At 37.3% G+C, this 18,270-nt stretch overlaps 1 protein-coding gene across 5 annotated transcripts; it reads left to right on the top strand.

Annotated features, from left to right (window-relative positions):
- The first annotated feature begins 673 nt into the window (after nucleotides 1–673).
- LOC136687536 (uncharacterized) lies at nucleotides 674–9,203 on the top strand. 5 transcript variants are annotated; one of them, XM_066662012.1, is made up of 11 exons: nucleotides 674–795; nucleotides 872–1,234; nucleotides 1,607–1,714; nucleotides 2,176–2,220; nucleotides 2,313–2,345; nucleotides 2,766–2,813; nucleotides 6,147–6,243; nucleotides 6,320–6,682; nucleotides 7,321–7,431; nucleotides 8,475–8,624; nucleotides 9,008–9,203. In XM_066662012.1, the coding sequence occupies exons 1-8, from the start codon at nucleotides 720–722 to the stop codon at nucleotides 6,351–6,353; spliced, it is 804 nt and encodes a 267-aa protein (XP_066518109.1). In that variant the 5' UTR covers nucleotides 674–719; the 3' UTR covers nucleotides 6,354–6,682; nucleotides 7,321–7,431; nucleotides 8,475–8,624; nucleotides 9,008–9,203. The 5 variants fall into 5 exon arrangements, with proteins under 5 accessions (XP_066518109.1, XP_066518105.1, XP_066518107.1 ...); XM_066662008.1 differs by having other exon boundaries at nucleotides 6,317–6,682; XM_066662010.1 differs by lacking the exon at nucleotides 8,475–8,624 and having other exon boundaries at nucleotides 6,317–6,682.
- The last annotated feature ends 9,067 nt before the right edge of the window (nucleotides 9,204–18,270 follow it).

The following is an 18,270-nucleotide window of genomic DNA, read 5'->3' as shown; positions in this document are numbered from 1 at the left end:
TTTGGTGATCTAAAACACAGTTGGACAAAGCCTAAAATATATATATGAATGTAAATAGATAAGGCCAGGTCTGTAACCACTTACCCAGTTCAGGGTCATGGTTGGTCTGGTGCCTACCCGGAATCATTGGGAGCAAGGCAGGGACACACCTTGGAGGGGGGCGCCAGTCCTTCACAGGGCAACACACATATATACACACACACACATTCATTCACACACTCACACCTATGTACACTTATAAGTCGCTTACTATTGTGTGATTTTGGACCGTTGGAGGAAACCGGAGCCCTGGAGGAAACCCACAAAGACACAGGGAGAACACACTCTGGAGCTGTGTGACTGCGATGCTACGTGCTGCTCCAACGTGCCGCCCTCACCAAAGAAAATTGTAGACATTATTATATTTTTTACAGGAGAAATTGTTACATCTGAGTAATAATGAAATCACTGCGTGATAAACTGTTCATCCCTGTTTACTGTTTTAGACAAATACACCACATGAAGAGTAAATTCAAGGTCAACATCCTGTTTTTAATTCAGTGGTGTAACAATAGAGCACTAACGGTTTTGAAGACCCTTAGCACTGTTGTGGTGACTCTGGGGCAGCTGTGGGTGGGCTGTTTGAGGTTTTTTTTTTTTTTTTCAGGAAGTGAATCTCTTACCATAAATTTTGTTTACCAGTTTCCCTTATACTGCAGACTCTCACAGTGGTGAACACCATGGTTCTGCTCTTTGGGATGAGACTCGGTGGTTGGTTGGTGTTTTGGGGGTCCTGTTTGATGGTCTTGGTCAAAGGTGAGTTACACTATGAAAATGTAAATGATCTTTGGCAGTAGTGGTTTCTCATGGTGGTTTTACTGTTTTCAAGCAGGAAATGGAGTGTGTCAAGATATATTTCTTGGTAGAAGGAACATAACAACAGAGCTTCAGTCTGATGTTCTACTCCCCTGTATCTTCAGTGCAGACCTCATCAGATTGAACACGACTGCAGATATAGCAGCAGTGTGGAGTAAGAGGACTGTAACAGTTGATAATCTAATGGAGATCTCCCTGCAGGGTGAAGCAAGGTTCTGGAAAAATTACAGCAGACACTTTAAAACATTCTCCAAACTCTCAGTATCTGGAGACTTCTCTATTCTTCTCCTTAATGTAAGTCACTCTGATGAGGGTCTGTACCAGTGTGATCTGTTTAATGGGACCAACTGCAGGATTGCGTATCAGGAGGTGCAGCTCAGTAAGTTTTTGAATTACAGCTGTAGCTTGTAGCAGCTACTTAAAATGTGTGTATATGAGTCATGTACAGCTGCCTCCCTGTCTGAAAAAAATTTTTTTTGTCAATTGTATTATATTGTCTTATCTCAACACTTCATTAAAATGCAGTCAGCATTCAGTTTTCATGTAGAATTTTGGAGATACAAGACTTTGTCTCATACATAATATACCCAACATTTTGAATTTTTTTTAAAATGGTGTATATCTGTATAATGTTAACCCTATAGTGATGGTCCAGTATAATGTAGAGGCCTAATATAACCGTTATACTTGGTTCACCCAGTCACTGGTTCTACCTGTGACTCTAAAGCTTCTTCCTCTGTCTTTCCATCAGTTAAAGGACTATCCAGTTCACTAATGAAATACTGGCCCTACTTTCTTGGAGCAGCTGTTAGTCTTTTCCTGCTGTTGCTGTGTCTGTGCTTTGTCCAGTGGAAAAGAAGTATTTGGATTTTATTTATTCATTGAAAACATTTTTTCAGCCAAAACACCAAGTCCTTCTTTTTTCTACACTCACTCTCCAGTTTATCAGCATCTATTGCTCACTTTAGTACATCTTTTAGCCAGCATTAATCTTATTGGTCAGGACCACCACGGAGCAGGCATGGTTTGGGTGGGGGATCATCCTCAGTTCTGCAGTGACAGTGCTTGGTCATGGTGTGTTAGTGTGTGATAAACTGTCATCAATGGATCAGACACAGCAGTGCTGCTGGAGTTTATAAACCTCTCAGTGTCACTGCTGGTTTGAGAATAGTCCACCAACCGGAAACATCCAGCCCCTTCATGATCAGTTGAGCTGCTAAAATGGACAAAGTGTGTAGAAACAGGAAGTCATTTTAACATTTTTGATGTTCATTGTACACTGGTCCCAATATGACCTTTTTCTACATGTCTGTGTTGCAGGAGAAGGATCAGACGCTGTGTATGTGAACAAATGCTTTCATGAGAGTAAGTCTCTTTGTTCAGTTCACAGTTGTCTACTTCATTTTTGTATTTCAAAATGACCGAGATTGTGATTTTTGTTCCCTTCTAAATTTCAGATGGAACTGAAACAGTAGAGGAACATATTTATGGTAAATATTTATTTACAGTTTATCTTTATTGCCAGTTTATGTTCTTCACTATATGTCCAGAATTGTCCAAAAGCTGTTGTTCAGTGAATTCAGCTCCTTTAAGTCTTCCCTTGCCCCCACACTACACAGAAAAACAACAGAAAGGACATTTTCTATGCCAAGCCACCTATCAGTGCACTGTAGAGCAGTGGAACTGTGTTCTCTGGTGTGAGAACAGTACATTTGAGGTCTGGAATTAATCAGAATCAGTTCCTGAAAATCGTTATTAGTTGTGTTTTGAGACATTTACAGCAAAAAGACAAACTCATCCCCTGATTTCTTAAAGAAAAAAAACAGAATAGGAAACATAGTTTTGGACTTTTGGGCATAATGATGTAATGATGTATTAAAAGTAAATACTGATGAAGTTCTTCTGCACAGAAAATGACACAGAGCTGATGGAAATGATGAGAGCCAGAGCAAGGCACAGTGAGTATTACAGTAAACTCTAAAAAAGGCTGTTGTTATGTCATAGAAACATCACCATGCCCAGTGCCAAGTGTCAGTGAGAGGGGTGTAAATCCACAGAGCAGTTCACTGTAGAGCATCCAGTACCAGTATCTGACCTCACTAACCCTCTCCTGACGAAAATACAGACTAATCCTACTGTGTTTTGAGGCAACTACTGCAGCAAAGTTCACATAAACACCGCAATTATCCCTTGATTTCAGAAGAAAAATCAGACTAGGCAATGTCTACAAACCTTTGGACATAGTAATGTATTTATAAATGAATGCTAAAGAGTAAGAAGAAGAATAAACAGAAGTGATGAAAAAGAAGAGTCAGTGCAAGGCACAGTGAGTAGTGCAGTAAACTCTAAAGCAGGCTTTTATAATATAACTGTAATAAAATTGTCCTCATTTGTTTACTGAGTGTTTTGTTATGTAATTTTATAGGTTAGACCTCATTACTTATACAGTGTGTATTTCATTTATAGCTATTCACTACATGTTCTAATTCTGTGAACAAAGAAGACACTGTAATAAGTTTTTAAATGATGTTTTGGTCACATTACCTGCCTTGAGATTTGAGCTCCTCTTGTAGATATAATTTATCTTCACATATTCAAATTCAAATGAGATAACACTATAGTCAGTGTTGTTCCTGTGTCTGTGGTAGATGTGAGTGTGAGAAACTGCCCCAAGTTGTGAGTGTGTGAGTGACTGGATGAGTGTGTGATATCCTGTGATGATGTTACTGTCCAGGTTGTGTTCTTGTTCCGCTGATTCAAGCTAGATTTTAACTCTCTCTTTCTCTCTCTCTGTCTGTCTGTCTCTCTCTCTCTCTGTCTGTCTGTCTCTCTCTCTCTCTGTCTGTCTGTCTCTCTCTCTCTCTCTGTCTCTCTCTCTCTCTCATCAAGATCTAACACAGGAAAATACAATGTATGTCAACTCAGTGAGGAATAAGGGCTGCATCAATTAGGACCTTTTCACAGCTTTTACAGATTCATATTTTCATTGTTATGATGTAGAATAAGGAACATGACTCTGAGGATCATCAGAATACTTCATAAGTCTGACTAGTAAGAGATTTGTATTACATCAGAATTATTCTGCAATTCATTTTGTGGCATCACACATTGCCTGGTGTGGGCTAATAAAAATGTGCTGAAATATTCATGTGTGTCTCTACAGATCCTTTCATAGAAATCTAAACTCAAAAAGGTGTGTGTGTTCTGATTTAAAAGTGAATGAATGAAAACTATATTTATAGAGACAAATGTGGGTGCGCAATACCACTTTTATAGTTCAGCTATTTCAAGTGGATTGAGTGATTTGGTTTTACACACTCTGTGAAAAAGAATGAAATGGGTCTAAGTCAGGGGTGTCAAACCAGATCCACGGAGGGCCGTGTGGGTGCAGGTTTTCTTTCCAACCACACAGAAGCCACACCTCATTCCACCTGTTTTTAATCATTGGATCTAATCAATATATCTTGACTTTCAGTAGTGTGGGGCTTTTGCGTGGTTGAAAAGAACACCTGCACCCACATGGCCCTCCGTGGATTTGGTTTGACACCCCTGGTCTAAGTTCACCAAGCACAGCGTACAGGCATTGGGCTTAATAAATGGCTGCAATTCCCAATGAAAACAACAGAGGGCGTACTCTTTCCAACACAAAACACTCACAGGACAGCTCTCATAGAACAGTGATTCTCTGTCATAGTCATAAAGTAAAGTAACAGAAGAAAAAACCCTGGTGAAAGGATGTTTTAGGATGAACCAGTCCAACTCATCTCAAAGGTCAAATGCTGGAGCGCTTTACACCCACCCAGCGGACACCTGGCTTTGTGTAGTGTTGTTACTAAAGGCACAAAATGGATGCCAAACTTCACCAAGACACACGTGTGCATATGCCAATGGGTTCCAGTGCATCTTAAACTATACAAACCACTACCAAGAGTAAGTCTGGGCAAAAATAGGGTCATGGGCCAAAGTTTGAACACCTTTAAATGAATGGGGTGTCTAGACTATGTTTGTAAAGTTTGTCTTTCAGAGCACTGTACTGCAGTTTGAATAGTCATTTTGTATGAAAAGTGTCCTATAAATAAAGTTGCTTTGCCCTACTGAAATCAGGGAGGGGGTGGGGTTCAAATTCTTGTCATTTGGACGTCTGCATCCTCCATAATATACAGCAGGCTGATCGCGGTCTGTACTACTGTGATCTGTTTAATGGGACCTGGTGCTGCAACAAAACCGGAGCCATGAAATAACCCCTAAAACTTTGAAAAACCTATAATCAACAAAGATTTTCCACTCAAAACCCTGGAAGATTCTGAAAACTGATACATTTTATTTAAAGATTTTTTTTGACTGGATATTATACAAACTTTAAAAAAGTTGGCTCTTCTAGGGATCTTTAGTAAAAGCTGTTGTCTGTATGATGCTTTCAACATAAAATCATTTGCAAATTGATGGAAAGTGTGTTGAAAGGGGATCTTCTGTAACAATCACACTGAGACATTGTATCAATTGTCAAAATCACGGTTCACAGTGAGTTCTAAGTACAACCATTTACATGGAACAGCATCTTTTTATCTAGGTATAGCACTGGCCCTTGTTCTGGCAATGTCTGAGCTCAAGAGGAGATTGAACTCAAACCTATTTGTACTAGGATAAACATTCTGTTTGAACTAAGCACATTTGTGAGTCGCTCTGGATAAGAGCATCTGTTAATTCTGTAAATGTAGATGGTGTATTTATTTCAGATTGATGGAGAATGTGTTTTAAATGGCTCTTAGTGTAATATCTTGTAAAATGTAAAATTTAATATTGTACCAATGAATGTTGATGGCTTTCTCAGGATGGGAATGAATAAAAGTTCCGGATTGTCCTGGACATTGGAGTCATATGGCACTGAGGTTAGTTACTTTAATTCCTCTTCTGTAGGCCTACTTTGTTCCACATAGAAAACTGATCATGTATCAGTAAGGCAAAGTATAAAAAAGCAGAGAGATAAACAAATGAATAATGGCACTGGTGTCAAAATGTGTGTGCAGAGTGATTTCAGCTCATAAACGTTTATCGCTGTTAACTGTTTCACTTGTGAGTGAATATTTAATTCAAGAAAAATGTCTTGAACATAAGTCAGTTGCATGACATTATGTCATGTTCTATTTTTGGAGACCCTCATCTCTGTGGTGGTGGCTCTGGGCAGCCGTGTTTAGCCTGTTAATTTGAGGGGATTTTTTCTTCAGGAAGTGATGCTAAGTATTATTTTCATCATCAGTGCCGTTTCTCAGAATGTTTTCCTTATACTGCAGACTCTCACAGTGGTGGACACCATGGTTCTGCTCTTTGGGATGAGACTCGGTGGTTGGTTGGTGTTTTGGGGGTCCTGTTTGATGGTCTTGGTCAAAGGTGAGTTACACTATGAAAATGTAAATGACCTTTGGCAGTAGTGGTTTCTCATGGTGGTTTTACTGTTTTCAAGCAGGAAATGGAGTGTGTCAAGATACATTTCTTGGTAGAAGGAACATAACAACAGAGCTTCAGTCTGATGTTCTACTCCCCTGTATCTTCAGTGCAGACCTCATCAGATCGGACACGACTGCAGAAATAGCAGCAGTGTGGAGTCAGAGGACTGTAACAGTTGATAATCTAATGGAGATCTCCCTGCAGGGTGAAGCAAGGTTCTGGAAAAAATACAAAATACGTTTTAAAACATTCTCCAAACTCTCAGTCTCTGGAAACTTCTCTATTCTTCTCCTTAATGTAAGTCGCTCTGATGAGGGTCTGTACCAGTGTGATCTGTTTAATGGGACCAACTGCAGGATTGCGTATCAGGAGGTGCAGCTCGGTAAGTTTTTGAATTACAGCTGTAGCTTGTAGCAGCTAATTAAAGGGGACATATTATACCTCTTTTTAAACAAGTCAAAATAGGTTTATGGACTGTACAAAATATGTTCATGAAGTTATTTGCACAAAATCACTCTCACATAAGGAGACCTCACCAGCTCTATTCTTACCAGTTTCAGTCACTTTCAAAACGAGCCGTTTAAAGGCTCTTTTACTTTAATGTAAATAAGCTGTTGCTGGCCCCAGGATTATTTTCTCTTACAAATAACCTCCTGAATTCAAGTGTAAGAGGTGTGTTGTATTCATATAGTTGTTCTCCAAAGAACATCATCTTAATTTCTGTAGATTTTAGTTAACTGCATCATTTGAACACAGCAGCTGTGTGAGATTTCTTTAAGAATGTACCAATAGAAATGCTGCAAAATTATTTGGAATAATATCTTTTTACATTGACTTCCACTGACAGTTAAGAAGGATTTTTTTTTCTTCTTCTGTAAAGTTACTGCTTTGGAGATACATGTTTTTCTTTAGAGAATGATGATATATCGAGAAACATGTAATACCATATTAAATGTGATATTGTATGTAGTATATTTACATTTCAGTATAATATTTTATAAACATGGACATTTCCTTTAGGAGTTTTTGTTGTTGCTGATGGTTACTTTACCTGGCTCATCACAGCAGGAGCAGTAGTAGGAGTAATTGTGATGTTTGCTTTAGTCATAACCGGATACGCCTCTGCCAAACGTAAGTCTGCCTTTTCTTTCAGTGTCTTCATTTAATGATTTAAAGCAACTGGCAGATGCTCTCAACTTTTAATTTCTTTCTTTAATCCTGATACACAGGTAGGCATTTGGGGTGTTACGAGTCTTGCCCAAAAAGTCTTGCCCTTAATTGTGCTGAAATCTTGTGAGCAGCACAGAATTTGTCAGTGTTACCCAGTATACTTTGCCACTCACTTTATGTTCCAATTCAATTCATGTCAAATATTTAGACTGAATTTATTTGTAACATTTTCTAATGACTGGAGCAGGCCACAGTGCTCTTTATTTCTATATTTACTCTCTATATTTGAGTCCAGCGCAACAGTCCAGTTTAGTAATTTGTTGTAAGTTAAAATAACAGAATTATATATTTCTTTGTGGGCGGCATGGGTGACTGACTGGTGTGTTCTCCCCGTGTCCTTTCCTTAGACCGGTCCAAAAACACACTTTGGTAGGTGGATTGGCTACTCACAAGTGTCCGTAGGCGTGAGTGTGTGAGTGAATGTGTGTCACCCTGCAAAGAGCTGGCACCCCCTTCAGGGTGTGTTCCTGCCTTGCATCCAATGATACCAGGTAGGCTCCGGACCCACCACCACCTTGAACTGGATAAGCGTTTCAGACAATGAATGAATGAATGAATATATTTCTTTCCTGTCTGAGCTTGGAATCAAACACCCTATGGGGATACTTTGTGTTTTGGTTATATTTACACAGTCTCTGTCTTGGTGAATACGTGTATCTCTACTTTTAAAGTATATCTACTAAGTACACTACATTTTTGAATGTTCATGTGTTTTTTTATTCTAGGATTTCATTATTTAGTTTGAATTAGATTAGATTCAGCTTTGTTGCCATTGTGCAGAGTACAGGTACAGAGCCAATGAAATGCAGTTAGCACCTAACCAGAAGTGAAATATAGAGTATTATATTCTTAAAGTACAGTAATATCTTGTACAGTGGCAAATGGTACAGAAGATTAAAAAATCTATTAATTAATTCTTTTTTTAACCACCTCATCCTCATCAGGGGTGCAGTGTGTCCGGATCCTGTCCAGAATCAGTGATTGCAGGACAGTAAAGCATCCTGGAGGGGCCACCAGTCTAGGATGTGATACACTTGATTTTTCTGTATATACCTCTGTCACCTACACACTGCTGGATGACCACAGCAGAGACGGTAAGTTATAGAAATGTAAATATTTTCACCTTATTCTCCCATGCCCCAATGAAACAGTTCCTTCTGCCTTTGTGTTAGAGTTTCCTGTAACTTGGTAAAGTACAAATAAATAATGTGGATTAAAGGTGTAAAGTGTTTTGTGTTTTATACGTAGAAAATGCAGAACAATTCCACATCCGAACACTTTGTCCACTTTAACACTCACTGCATTTAGAGTCTAGAAAAAAAGTGAGCAGATTTGGGTGTTTATTATCCCTGTAGCTGTAATCAGTATCAAGTGATCAGCTGTTTTGTTGGATCTAACACAAAGTAAACAACGATGGCCCTTTGCGAATAGGTGCTCACATTTGTGGTATTTGATAAAAATACTTCCCTGTCTTTAGGTGTGTGATAACCTGAACCTAGATCACTTTTGGAGACAAGGAAAAAACTTAAACAACCGTATAATGCCTGGGTAAAGGTGAAGTTTAGAGCTGACTTCTGACCAATTCTTCTAACACCAGCTCATCCATCTATCAAGCTATCCATCCATCCAACAGGTCATGTGTGGCCTGTTGGATACAGATAATACAGATAAGTTCATCAGTGACAACAATATAAATGCATTTTTTGTGATTGTAATTAAATAAAGCTTTTTTGTGCATTGAAAAATTAGACTATTCTTTTTATTGCATTTTACAAATGTCTTTTTTTTTAAATGGGGTTTATAATCTTGTTCAGGGGTCACAAATGTGCGGTCCGAGTCTGGACCCAGACGCTGTTCTATCCGGACCTGGACCTGTAACGTATAAACTATTAAGTTTTTGTTTTAAATGTTGTGACTCTTCTAGTCATTACGGTTCAGGTTTAGCGCTCCAGGAAATTACCAGAATAATCACGTGTTTCTGCATATCACACGTGAGGCTACTCAGCCAATCAGATCTGTGCACCATGATGAGCGCCGTGACGCCAATGAGTGACGCACACACACAGGGCAGGCCTCCAGTCACCACCGTCTTGGGGCCAGTAAAAATAGACGTTATAAAAGCTCCTTTTGGACAAGAGTGTTGTGTGATGTAAAACCAGAAACTTTAAAAATAAGGAAGTGATTACGGGGTTGAAATTCTCAAAACAATGAATATGGATTCCCGCCCTTCAGAATAAAGAGCCAATCAGCTTGCTGTTAACAGATAAAGTCCTGCCCTCCAGCAATAATAGCCAATCAGATTGATTACTGGTCATTTATTTATTTTTTTGTAAATTTTACTTGAAATGAGAAAAGGACTTCTTATTTAGAGTATTTGTTATTTATAATATTTATAAACCTTCTTGGATATTGAAATGTAATTGAAAGTGTAATTTGATTTAACATTCAGTTGTTAAATTACATAATTACATACAATGTTGCTATAACCACAAGGCTACTTCAGTATGCAGGATATGGCACTGATCATAATGCAGGGAGGTACATTATGCTCCGGGCCTTGGCTTGAGAAACTGGACCGTAATGGATTTTAATTAATTACCCTTGATCTAGTTGATAGTAGATGATGCTCCTCTGGTTGCTGCCATTTGTTTTGAGGTGTGATTTTACTACACTTTAGCTCAGCTCATAGATCTACAAACCCGAATATGAATGAATGAATCACTGTTACTTAGATGAATCAATGTGAAAAACCTGAAACTCTGAAGAGTTTATACATTTATACGTTTATAAATTCACCTCGTTGGGAATTTCAAAGAATCCTGGATAAATGCACTGACACTTGTGTGGGTGGATTTATCAAATGATATTCACAACAGGGCGACTAATATAGAGTTCAGTATTGTGTTTTATGAGCCACAAGGAAATGTATTTAACATTCAGGCCGTGGACATAGTAGTCAGTATATGTTTTTGAATTTGCAACAAATCCTCTGTCTGCAAACATTAACCAGTTAACACTAGATACAAACAGGGCTCCAGATGTGTTTAGTATCTAAAACTAAACCTATCAGTGATGTGTCTATACCAGTGCTCTGATTACCTGTTATCTTGAAATCAGTCTAGGAAGCTGAGATAGATTTAGATTTCTTTAGGACAGGAAACACTTACTTTTTTCATGCCTGGGTTTGTTTGCTGTGTGATTTCTCATCAGTTTTGTAAGAAGATGCTTTGTGTCTGCAGCTCTTCCTTGTTGTTCACACATTAAGCTGCACCTGTTTTGTGCAGCAGGGGATGTGGCCATCTTCTGGCTTTGCACCTGCTGTGTCATTTCTACACACAAATGTGGCTACAACTGACACCAGTTTCTGGTTGTGTTTCTTGGAACTGGGATGTGTTTTACTGATCTAAGCTCTTTCTTGAGATAATGATTTAAAAGTAAAACACTAAAAGAGTCTAAAAATGTGTATTTACACATTTATTATTTTTCTTTTCACATTCATGTTTCTGTTTGTGTCAGTGATATATATGTAATTATAGGAATGCCCTGATCAATTCCTTGGCCCCTGTCCTGTTTATAATTGTACTGAGTATTTTCCAGTTTCTACCAGAAACTTGTATTTTCCACCATACTACTGTTGCACAGGGCACACTTCAAATATGATACAGTAATTAAAATCAATTAAATGTATATGCTTGGCAACTGGATAGCTTTGCAGTGCATGAAGAAACAAATGTTATGTTTAAAAGTTTGAAAGTTATTTTGTAAAACATTGTTTACAGTTTTAAATTGTATCCTCTGGATGAGTTACATCCTACAGTTAGGATTGATATGTTAATGAGATATAAATTTACTTATTTGGTGAAAATTGAAAGAAAAATAAAACAAACACAGCTGCTGGAGTGCATAAACATGACTCTGAGTCTAGTGTTAATATTTCAGCTCAGTTCTGTCATTCTGTAATTGCCCTGCAAACAAACCAGAACCTCTGGACATCCTTAAGACATTCTTTAAAGTTACAAGGCTGGTATATTGTAGTGTCCCAGAAAGTAACACATTACATCACATCAACTTTCCCATAACTTTATTCGCTGGAATGGTTAAGCTAAGTTTTTAAGATTAAGTTACTTAGGCTGCGGGGGCAAATTTTAAACTGAAATGTACTGAATTTATTATGATATTTGTTTAAATGAACAGTGACCTGTTTGGCATTGTTTGATTTGGCATGTGTTGGTTATATTCTGTACTGAAACGTGTGGTTGAGGCTAAGAACTACCAATGTTTCATTCAGTGTTTTGTTCTGAGTTGAATAAAACATGTTCCACTGCTTATCACCACACATGACTGGATTAAAGCATCTGCTAAATGTAGTAATCAAAAGACAGGGAGATGATGGGGTGCAAAAAGACACACAAGGTGGATAGGCAAATTTATGGCACATTAGACTGGAAGACGGAGCAGTGTCAGAATCTCAGAGATTTTCTAGTGGAAAACGGAGTCAATAACAGAGCAGAGAGGAAACGGAAACCATAAAGCATCGGCTCAATTAGATAAAACCATGAATAAATATATACACTTCGAAAGGAGGCTAAGCTTGTGAGTGTGGTTTTAATTGCTCATGTGTCTATGCAAGTGTTTCTGTGGTGCAGTAGAGGTGTGAGCCACTGTTTACAGACATAAGTGTTATGTTCACACTTTTTTGTTCATTTTTTATCTGAAGTCCTTTTGTGACTTTTCAAAGCTGTTTCAGACTCCACCACGTGATTTGTTCTTCAGACAAGTTCATAAATGAATGCAGTGATGCAGAAACAAGAACAGCTGTATCTGCTGTGATTGGAAAAATCTTTGTTCCAGCTGAGGACACACGAACGTGAGTGAGAAACAGACAACTAGTTGAAGGAACATAAAAATGGCTGAAGAAACACTTTCTGAAGTTGCAGTTTAAGGTATTTTTGTGAAATATAACATGAATTGTTTTGCTTTTCCTAATGGCTCTTCAGTACACAATAGTGTATGTGACGTGTTAATTTCAAATTCTGTAAGCACTGTTGTATAATAGTGTCATATTTGCCAATATAGGGAGGACAATATAAGGAAGTGACTGAGACCAAAAGAACTGCATCACGTGGTTGTCATTTTCTTTCCAAGACAGCTGCTTTAATGTGGAAGTAACAGATGCAAGAAAGGTGACATGTTCTTAACCATGTGGCTGCTCTTACTTCTACCCTGTGTCAGAGGTAAGTGACTCTTCAATGGGATTAGAGCTGCCTTCATGTACGGTCTGTACTCTGTTGTTCCTCAGGAGTTATTGCTATACTTTCCACTGTGCAACTTATCTCAAATACAATCTGTAAGTTTCATTTACAGCTGATAGTCAAATGAAAAATAAAATTATAATCAGCATTTTCCTAAATGTCTAGCTTCAATCGTTACTCATATCTTTGTTCCAAACCTCCTTGGATCACACACGACTGTAGATAAAGCATCAGTGTGGAGTGAGGAAATTTAATGGTTGATAATCTAGCGGATTCATTTTCAGGGTGTAGTTCTGGGGACTTACATGTGATACATCATTAATCAGCCCTTTAACGCAGTCTTGGATTTCGGAGTTAAGGAAGCATAACTGCATATCACAGACATAGCCATGAAAAAATTATCTTGTGTTTCTTAATCACATTTTTCAAAAGTAGCATTGGCCTTAATATTGAACCATGTAAAACAACAAATACAAAAAACAAAGTTGTATTGTTTCAGTTAAGAAACAAACTTAAAACATGATTTACTCTTACTCTTCCACCACAGGAGAAAGTCCGTGCAAAAGTGAACTTGTTCTCAGCCTCAATGTAACAACGGTACTTCAGTCTGATGTTCTACTGCCGTGTAACTTCAGTCCAGATCTCATCGGATTGAACATGACTGCAGATATAGCAGCAGTGTGGAGTCACAGGACTGTAACAGTTGATAATCTAGTGGAGATCACGCTGCAGGGTCAAACAATGTACTGGAAAAATTACAACAGACAGATTAAGACATTCTCCAGTGTCTCAGCATCGGGAAACTTCTCCATACTCCTCCGTAACGTAACTCAGTCTGATGAGGGTCTGTACCAGTGTGATCTGTTTAATGGGACTGGCTGCAGGATTGCGTATCAGGAGATGCATCTGAGTAAGTCCTGAGTTACTGGTAACTCTATGCTTGAATCTGGATGATTTTATGAACTTACAGTATATTAACAGTTTACAGTGTATCTGTATTTTTGTAGTATTTTCTTCATCATAATCTGTAAATGGGCGGCACGGTGTCGCAGCAGGTAGTGTCGCAGTCACACAGCTCCAGGGGCCTGGAGGTTGTGGGTTTGATTCCCGCTCCGGGTGACTGTCTGTGAGGAGTTGGTGTGTTCTCCCCGTGTCCGCGTGGGTTTCCTCCGGGTGCTCCGGTTTCCTCCCACAGTCCAAAAACACACGTTGCAGGTGGATTGGCGACTCAAAAGTGTCCGTAGGTGTGAGTGTGTGAGTGAATGTGTGTGTGTGTGTCTGTGTTGCCCTGTGAAGGACTGGCGCCCCCTCCAGGGTGTATTCCTGCCTTGCGCCCAATGATTCCAGGTAGGCTCTGGACCCACCGCGACCCTGAATTGGATAAGCGGTTACAGATAATGAATGAAATGAATGAATGAATAATCTGTAAATACTTCATGATAAATCAAAAAGTAGAAATGAAGGGTGACTTATGTATAATATGTTTCCATTAACTTCTATTGAAAGTTAAGAAATTGTTCCTGAATATTGAAAAGATTCCATTTTGCAGAGTTTGTCTGGCAGCAACAATGTGAAAGGTTTCTACACGGTCTCAGAGACTAAATCATGCCTCTGAGCAATATAAAAAACATCATTATATCCTTTATATCCAGGTATTGATGTTTCTCCTGCTGCTGGTGGTTTGGTGACCTGGCATGTCACAGTGGGAGCATTAGGAGGAGGAATTCTGTTGCTTGTTTTTCTCATAATCATTTACTTCTGTGTAAAACGTGAGTCTGTATTTTCTGCCCTTTTCTTTAAGAATTAATGTCGTGTCAGCGCCTATAGTTGCTGCTCTCTTTTGACTTGTGATAAATTTTGAAAACCTCAAATAATATAAGTTGTGTGATTTTGTTTGTGATTTCCCAGCTATTCTTATTAATTGATAAATGCCTTGTTGCTTATTTCTACATTATTAATCATAATTTATGGCAATTTAAGACTGTTCCAGAGCACATGTAAAGCATATAGTATACTTTAAACTTAAAAATACCTGGGAAACGGTGCAAATAACAAGTCAGTAGTTGTTAATTCAGTGTATTTTCATAGCTAATTTATAACAATTAATCATAAATTATATGTAAGTGTTGCTTGTGCCGATGAGGCTTTGACAGGATCATTATCTGTGCTGTTGAAACTGCCTTTCTTTCACTCTCTGCAATATATATGTTTTTTTCTAAGTAATTACTTTTATTATTACTATTAGTAGTAGTAATATTATTTTTAGTAGTAATATATCATTTTTTATTTTATATCTATATCACATCACTTTTATTGCAGGCCGCCATAACTCCAGCAATAAAAGTGTGAGCGGAGAGATGTATCTCACTGAAACGACACACACTGCAGTCGGTAAGTAACTGCACAGAATGTTTTCTTGCTCATTGTGTTAGAAATGAAAAGCCACTGTGAAGATAAAGTGAAAAAGAGCAGCATCTGTTACAGCTTTATGTCATATAAGACCTTCAGGAATCTGGATAAACTCTTAGCGTATGAAGAAAAAAATGGGGAAAAATTGGAGACTGATTTAATTATTAACATTCTGTAATAGTGCAGTGTTTAGTCTTAATTTTATGAGAGCACAGCTTCACTGACCAAAGGCACCAGCTCAAACAAAATTCATTCTGAACAGAAAGTTAATGTTTGACTCACTTTAAATAATAAAATGTAGATTTTTGTTTTAAATTAAACACTTCATTGGACTTTTACCTTAAAAAAATTACAACTTTATGAAATGTTTATTTTTTATATAAAATAATTTATGAATGTACCCTCTATTTGTAGAGTTTACACATTTTTTTTTTGTCGTTTAAAAATACCGTAAAAAGAATGGAGTCAATGCTTTGATGATTTAAAGACATTCAGCCCTGAAAAGTTTAGGGATGTCAGGGGCTGATGTAGGATTAGCTCTTCATCACAAACTCATTCTGTTTCCCAAGAGAGGATAACCGATTTCTATTATTAGTGTCCATTAACTTTTTGATGCACTGTAGACACTCAGTTTTGCAGGTATTTTTGACACAACAGGGCAACAGCTCTCTGTTCACGTTCAGCAAATACTGAGTAGGAGTATTTACCCTGCTGGAAAAAACACAGCAATAATGCTGTCACATGCACTTTCTTCCCTTCCTGTTTTTGTTTTTTTAAATTTAATATCACACTTTCTGTTTGCTATTGAAATCACATCACCACCAGACAGTAGAAATGTACTTGTGGACATCTTGTTATATTAAGTTGAGAAGTTCATATTTTAGAGCCAAAAGTCTGGCAGGTTTTCAGTTGTGACCTCCTCCACAGGAACACACTTAAATATGGCACTTTTCTCTAAATGTTAATGTGAGATTTATATGAGAAATAAATATACATATTTATATTTTACATATGAAAATATTAAAACATCATAGAAGTAAATTATTATTTTCAGTCACAGTGTAAAATCCAGCACTATGCTTTAAAATGTGCAGAAGTGATTTCCGCAGAGGATCTGAAACTTAATTTCACTTATATCTCAACATAACATTTAACACTGAAGCAGCAGCACATGAGACTGAGGTCAGAATGCTTAGTGCCAGGTGTCAGTTAAAAGATATAAAGTGGTGGGAGTGGGAGTTTTTTTGAATGATGGATGTCGAACATCTGTACATTTGTACACTACTGACTTGATGAAGGCAAGCAATGTTTAAAAAACGTTTCAGTTGATGGTGCTTTAAGAATACATTTTTCATTAAAAACAAAACAAACAAAGAAACAAAACCCCATTAAAACAGGTATGACTCAGAGATGCTGTGGTAATGAGTTATTTATGATGGAATGGCTAAATACGATGGAATGAAATGAAAAATGTTTAAAAATAGGAAATTAAAATCACTTTCATTTTGTGTGTTTATTTTAAGCCAATTTCATATATTTTGTATAAAGTTAATGACATTAATGATTTTAAATGAGTATTTTATATTAACTATTTTTTATTAATTTTCTTTTAATATATTATCTTCTTTAATCAGAATACACATTGGAAAACCCAATCTATGATGCACTCATTCAGTTGGAAACATACAGCAGTGTCAGAGCAGAGGAAGGTAAGAATAAGACTGAATTGACCAGTGAGTGTGAGGTAAATGTCTGATGAGTGTCTGGTGGCAAAAATGTATCAGCAGCTTATGACCTTTCCCAGGTAACACTCTCCCTCTGTTTTTATCACTCTGTTTTTATCTCTCTTAGAAATTGCAGCTGAAACGCCAGTGTACGCAGCAGTCAAGAAAGTAAAGAGGAAAGAAAGAAAAACAGAGGAGGTTCTATAATGACAGGTCATTACCCATCGCATAATAAAAGACATGTGTACATATGATTTGAATACATACATAAATTATAAATAGAGCACAACACCCTTTCAAATTTTTACATTTGTAAAGGACCATTAATATGTTTAAATGTATTGCAACATAAAATACATACACCTTTTGCTGTACATGCAATTTTGGTTATTCTCTGCAACAGATGTGTGGTGTGGTTTTGCCAAAGAGAGGGTGGTGCCTTTCATTGAAAATTACAGACAATATGTTACATGTAAATAAAGCAATCTATCAGTAAATAGCACATTAAATCTGGACAGAGCAGAGGAATCAGATGGAATGGAAAAAATCTGAGTTCATAACATCAGTTGCTTGAAATATACAAGAAGCAATCAATTAGCAGTTGCACAAAGTGAAGCATACTGCAACTCCACTGCAAAGACACAACAGCCAATCAGTAACACAACATGTGACTGACGTCATTTTAGACTGTTTCAGAGATTTCAGATCGTCTTCAAAGGGCCACTTATTAAATTATTTAGCTAAGCATCCAAATTCTAATGTCATTATTGGGGGAGACCTTAATAATGTCCTGAGTTCCTTCATTTTCAAAATGTAATTCTTTGAAGATTATGACGATATAGCGATTTTAACATCTAAAATATATTAATATTTAAAATATTTTTGTCGCTCTTAATACACGTCACAACTTCCAATGTGCGTCAACCCAACGTCTTTTTTTCAGAGTTAAAAATGTTTTGTTGCATGCAGAAATGTTATTTGTAGTTTGTACAGTATTTGTAGTTGTAGTTTATTGATTTCATAAATGTAACACAGTATAGTTTGTTTATACATAGCACAAAAGCAAAAAAACCCTGTTATGCGCAGTGTTATTTCATTTAGAATTTCAAAAGGGTTTTGTGGCTCCCAGTGTTTTCTTTACTGTGTGAAACGGGTCCAAACGGCTCTTTGAGTGGTAAAGGTTGCTGACCCCTGGTCTATTGGAAACTTAACAGCAGCATTCTTAAACATAAAGAAGTTTACTTAAAATTAGAAAACTTTATTACATGCGTTTTAGCCAATAGAATTAAATCAGTTATAGACTCTCTTATTGATGAAAGCAAATCTGTTTTCATGAAAAAACGTCATTTTTCTAA

Source organism: Hoplias malabaricus, chromosome 2 (assembly GCF_029633855.1).
Source record: "Hoplias malabaricus isolate fHopMal1 chromosome 2, fHopMal1.hap1, whole genome shotgun sequence".
Taxonomy (NCBI): Eukaryota; Metazoa; Chordata; class Actinopteri; order Characiformes; family Erythrinidae; genus Hoplias; species Hoplias malabaricus.
This window is presented reverse-complemented; position numbering and strand designations above follow the sequence as displayed.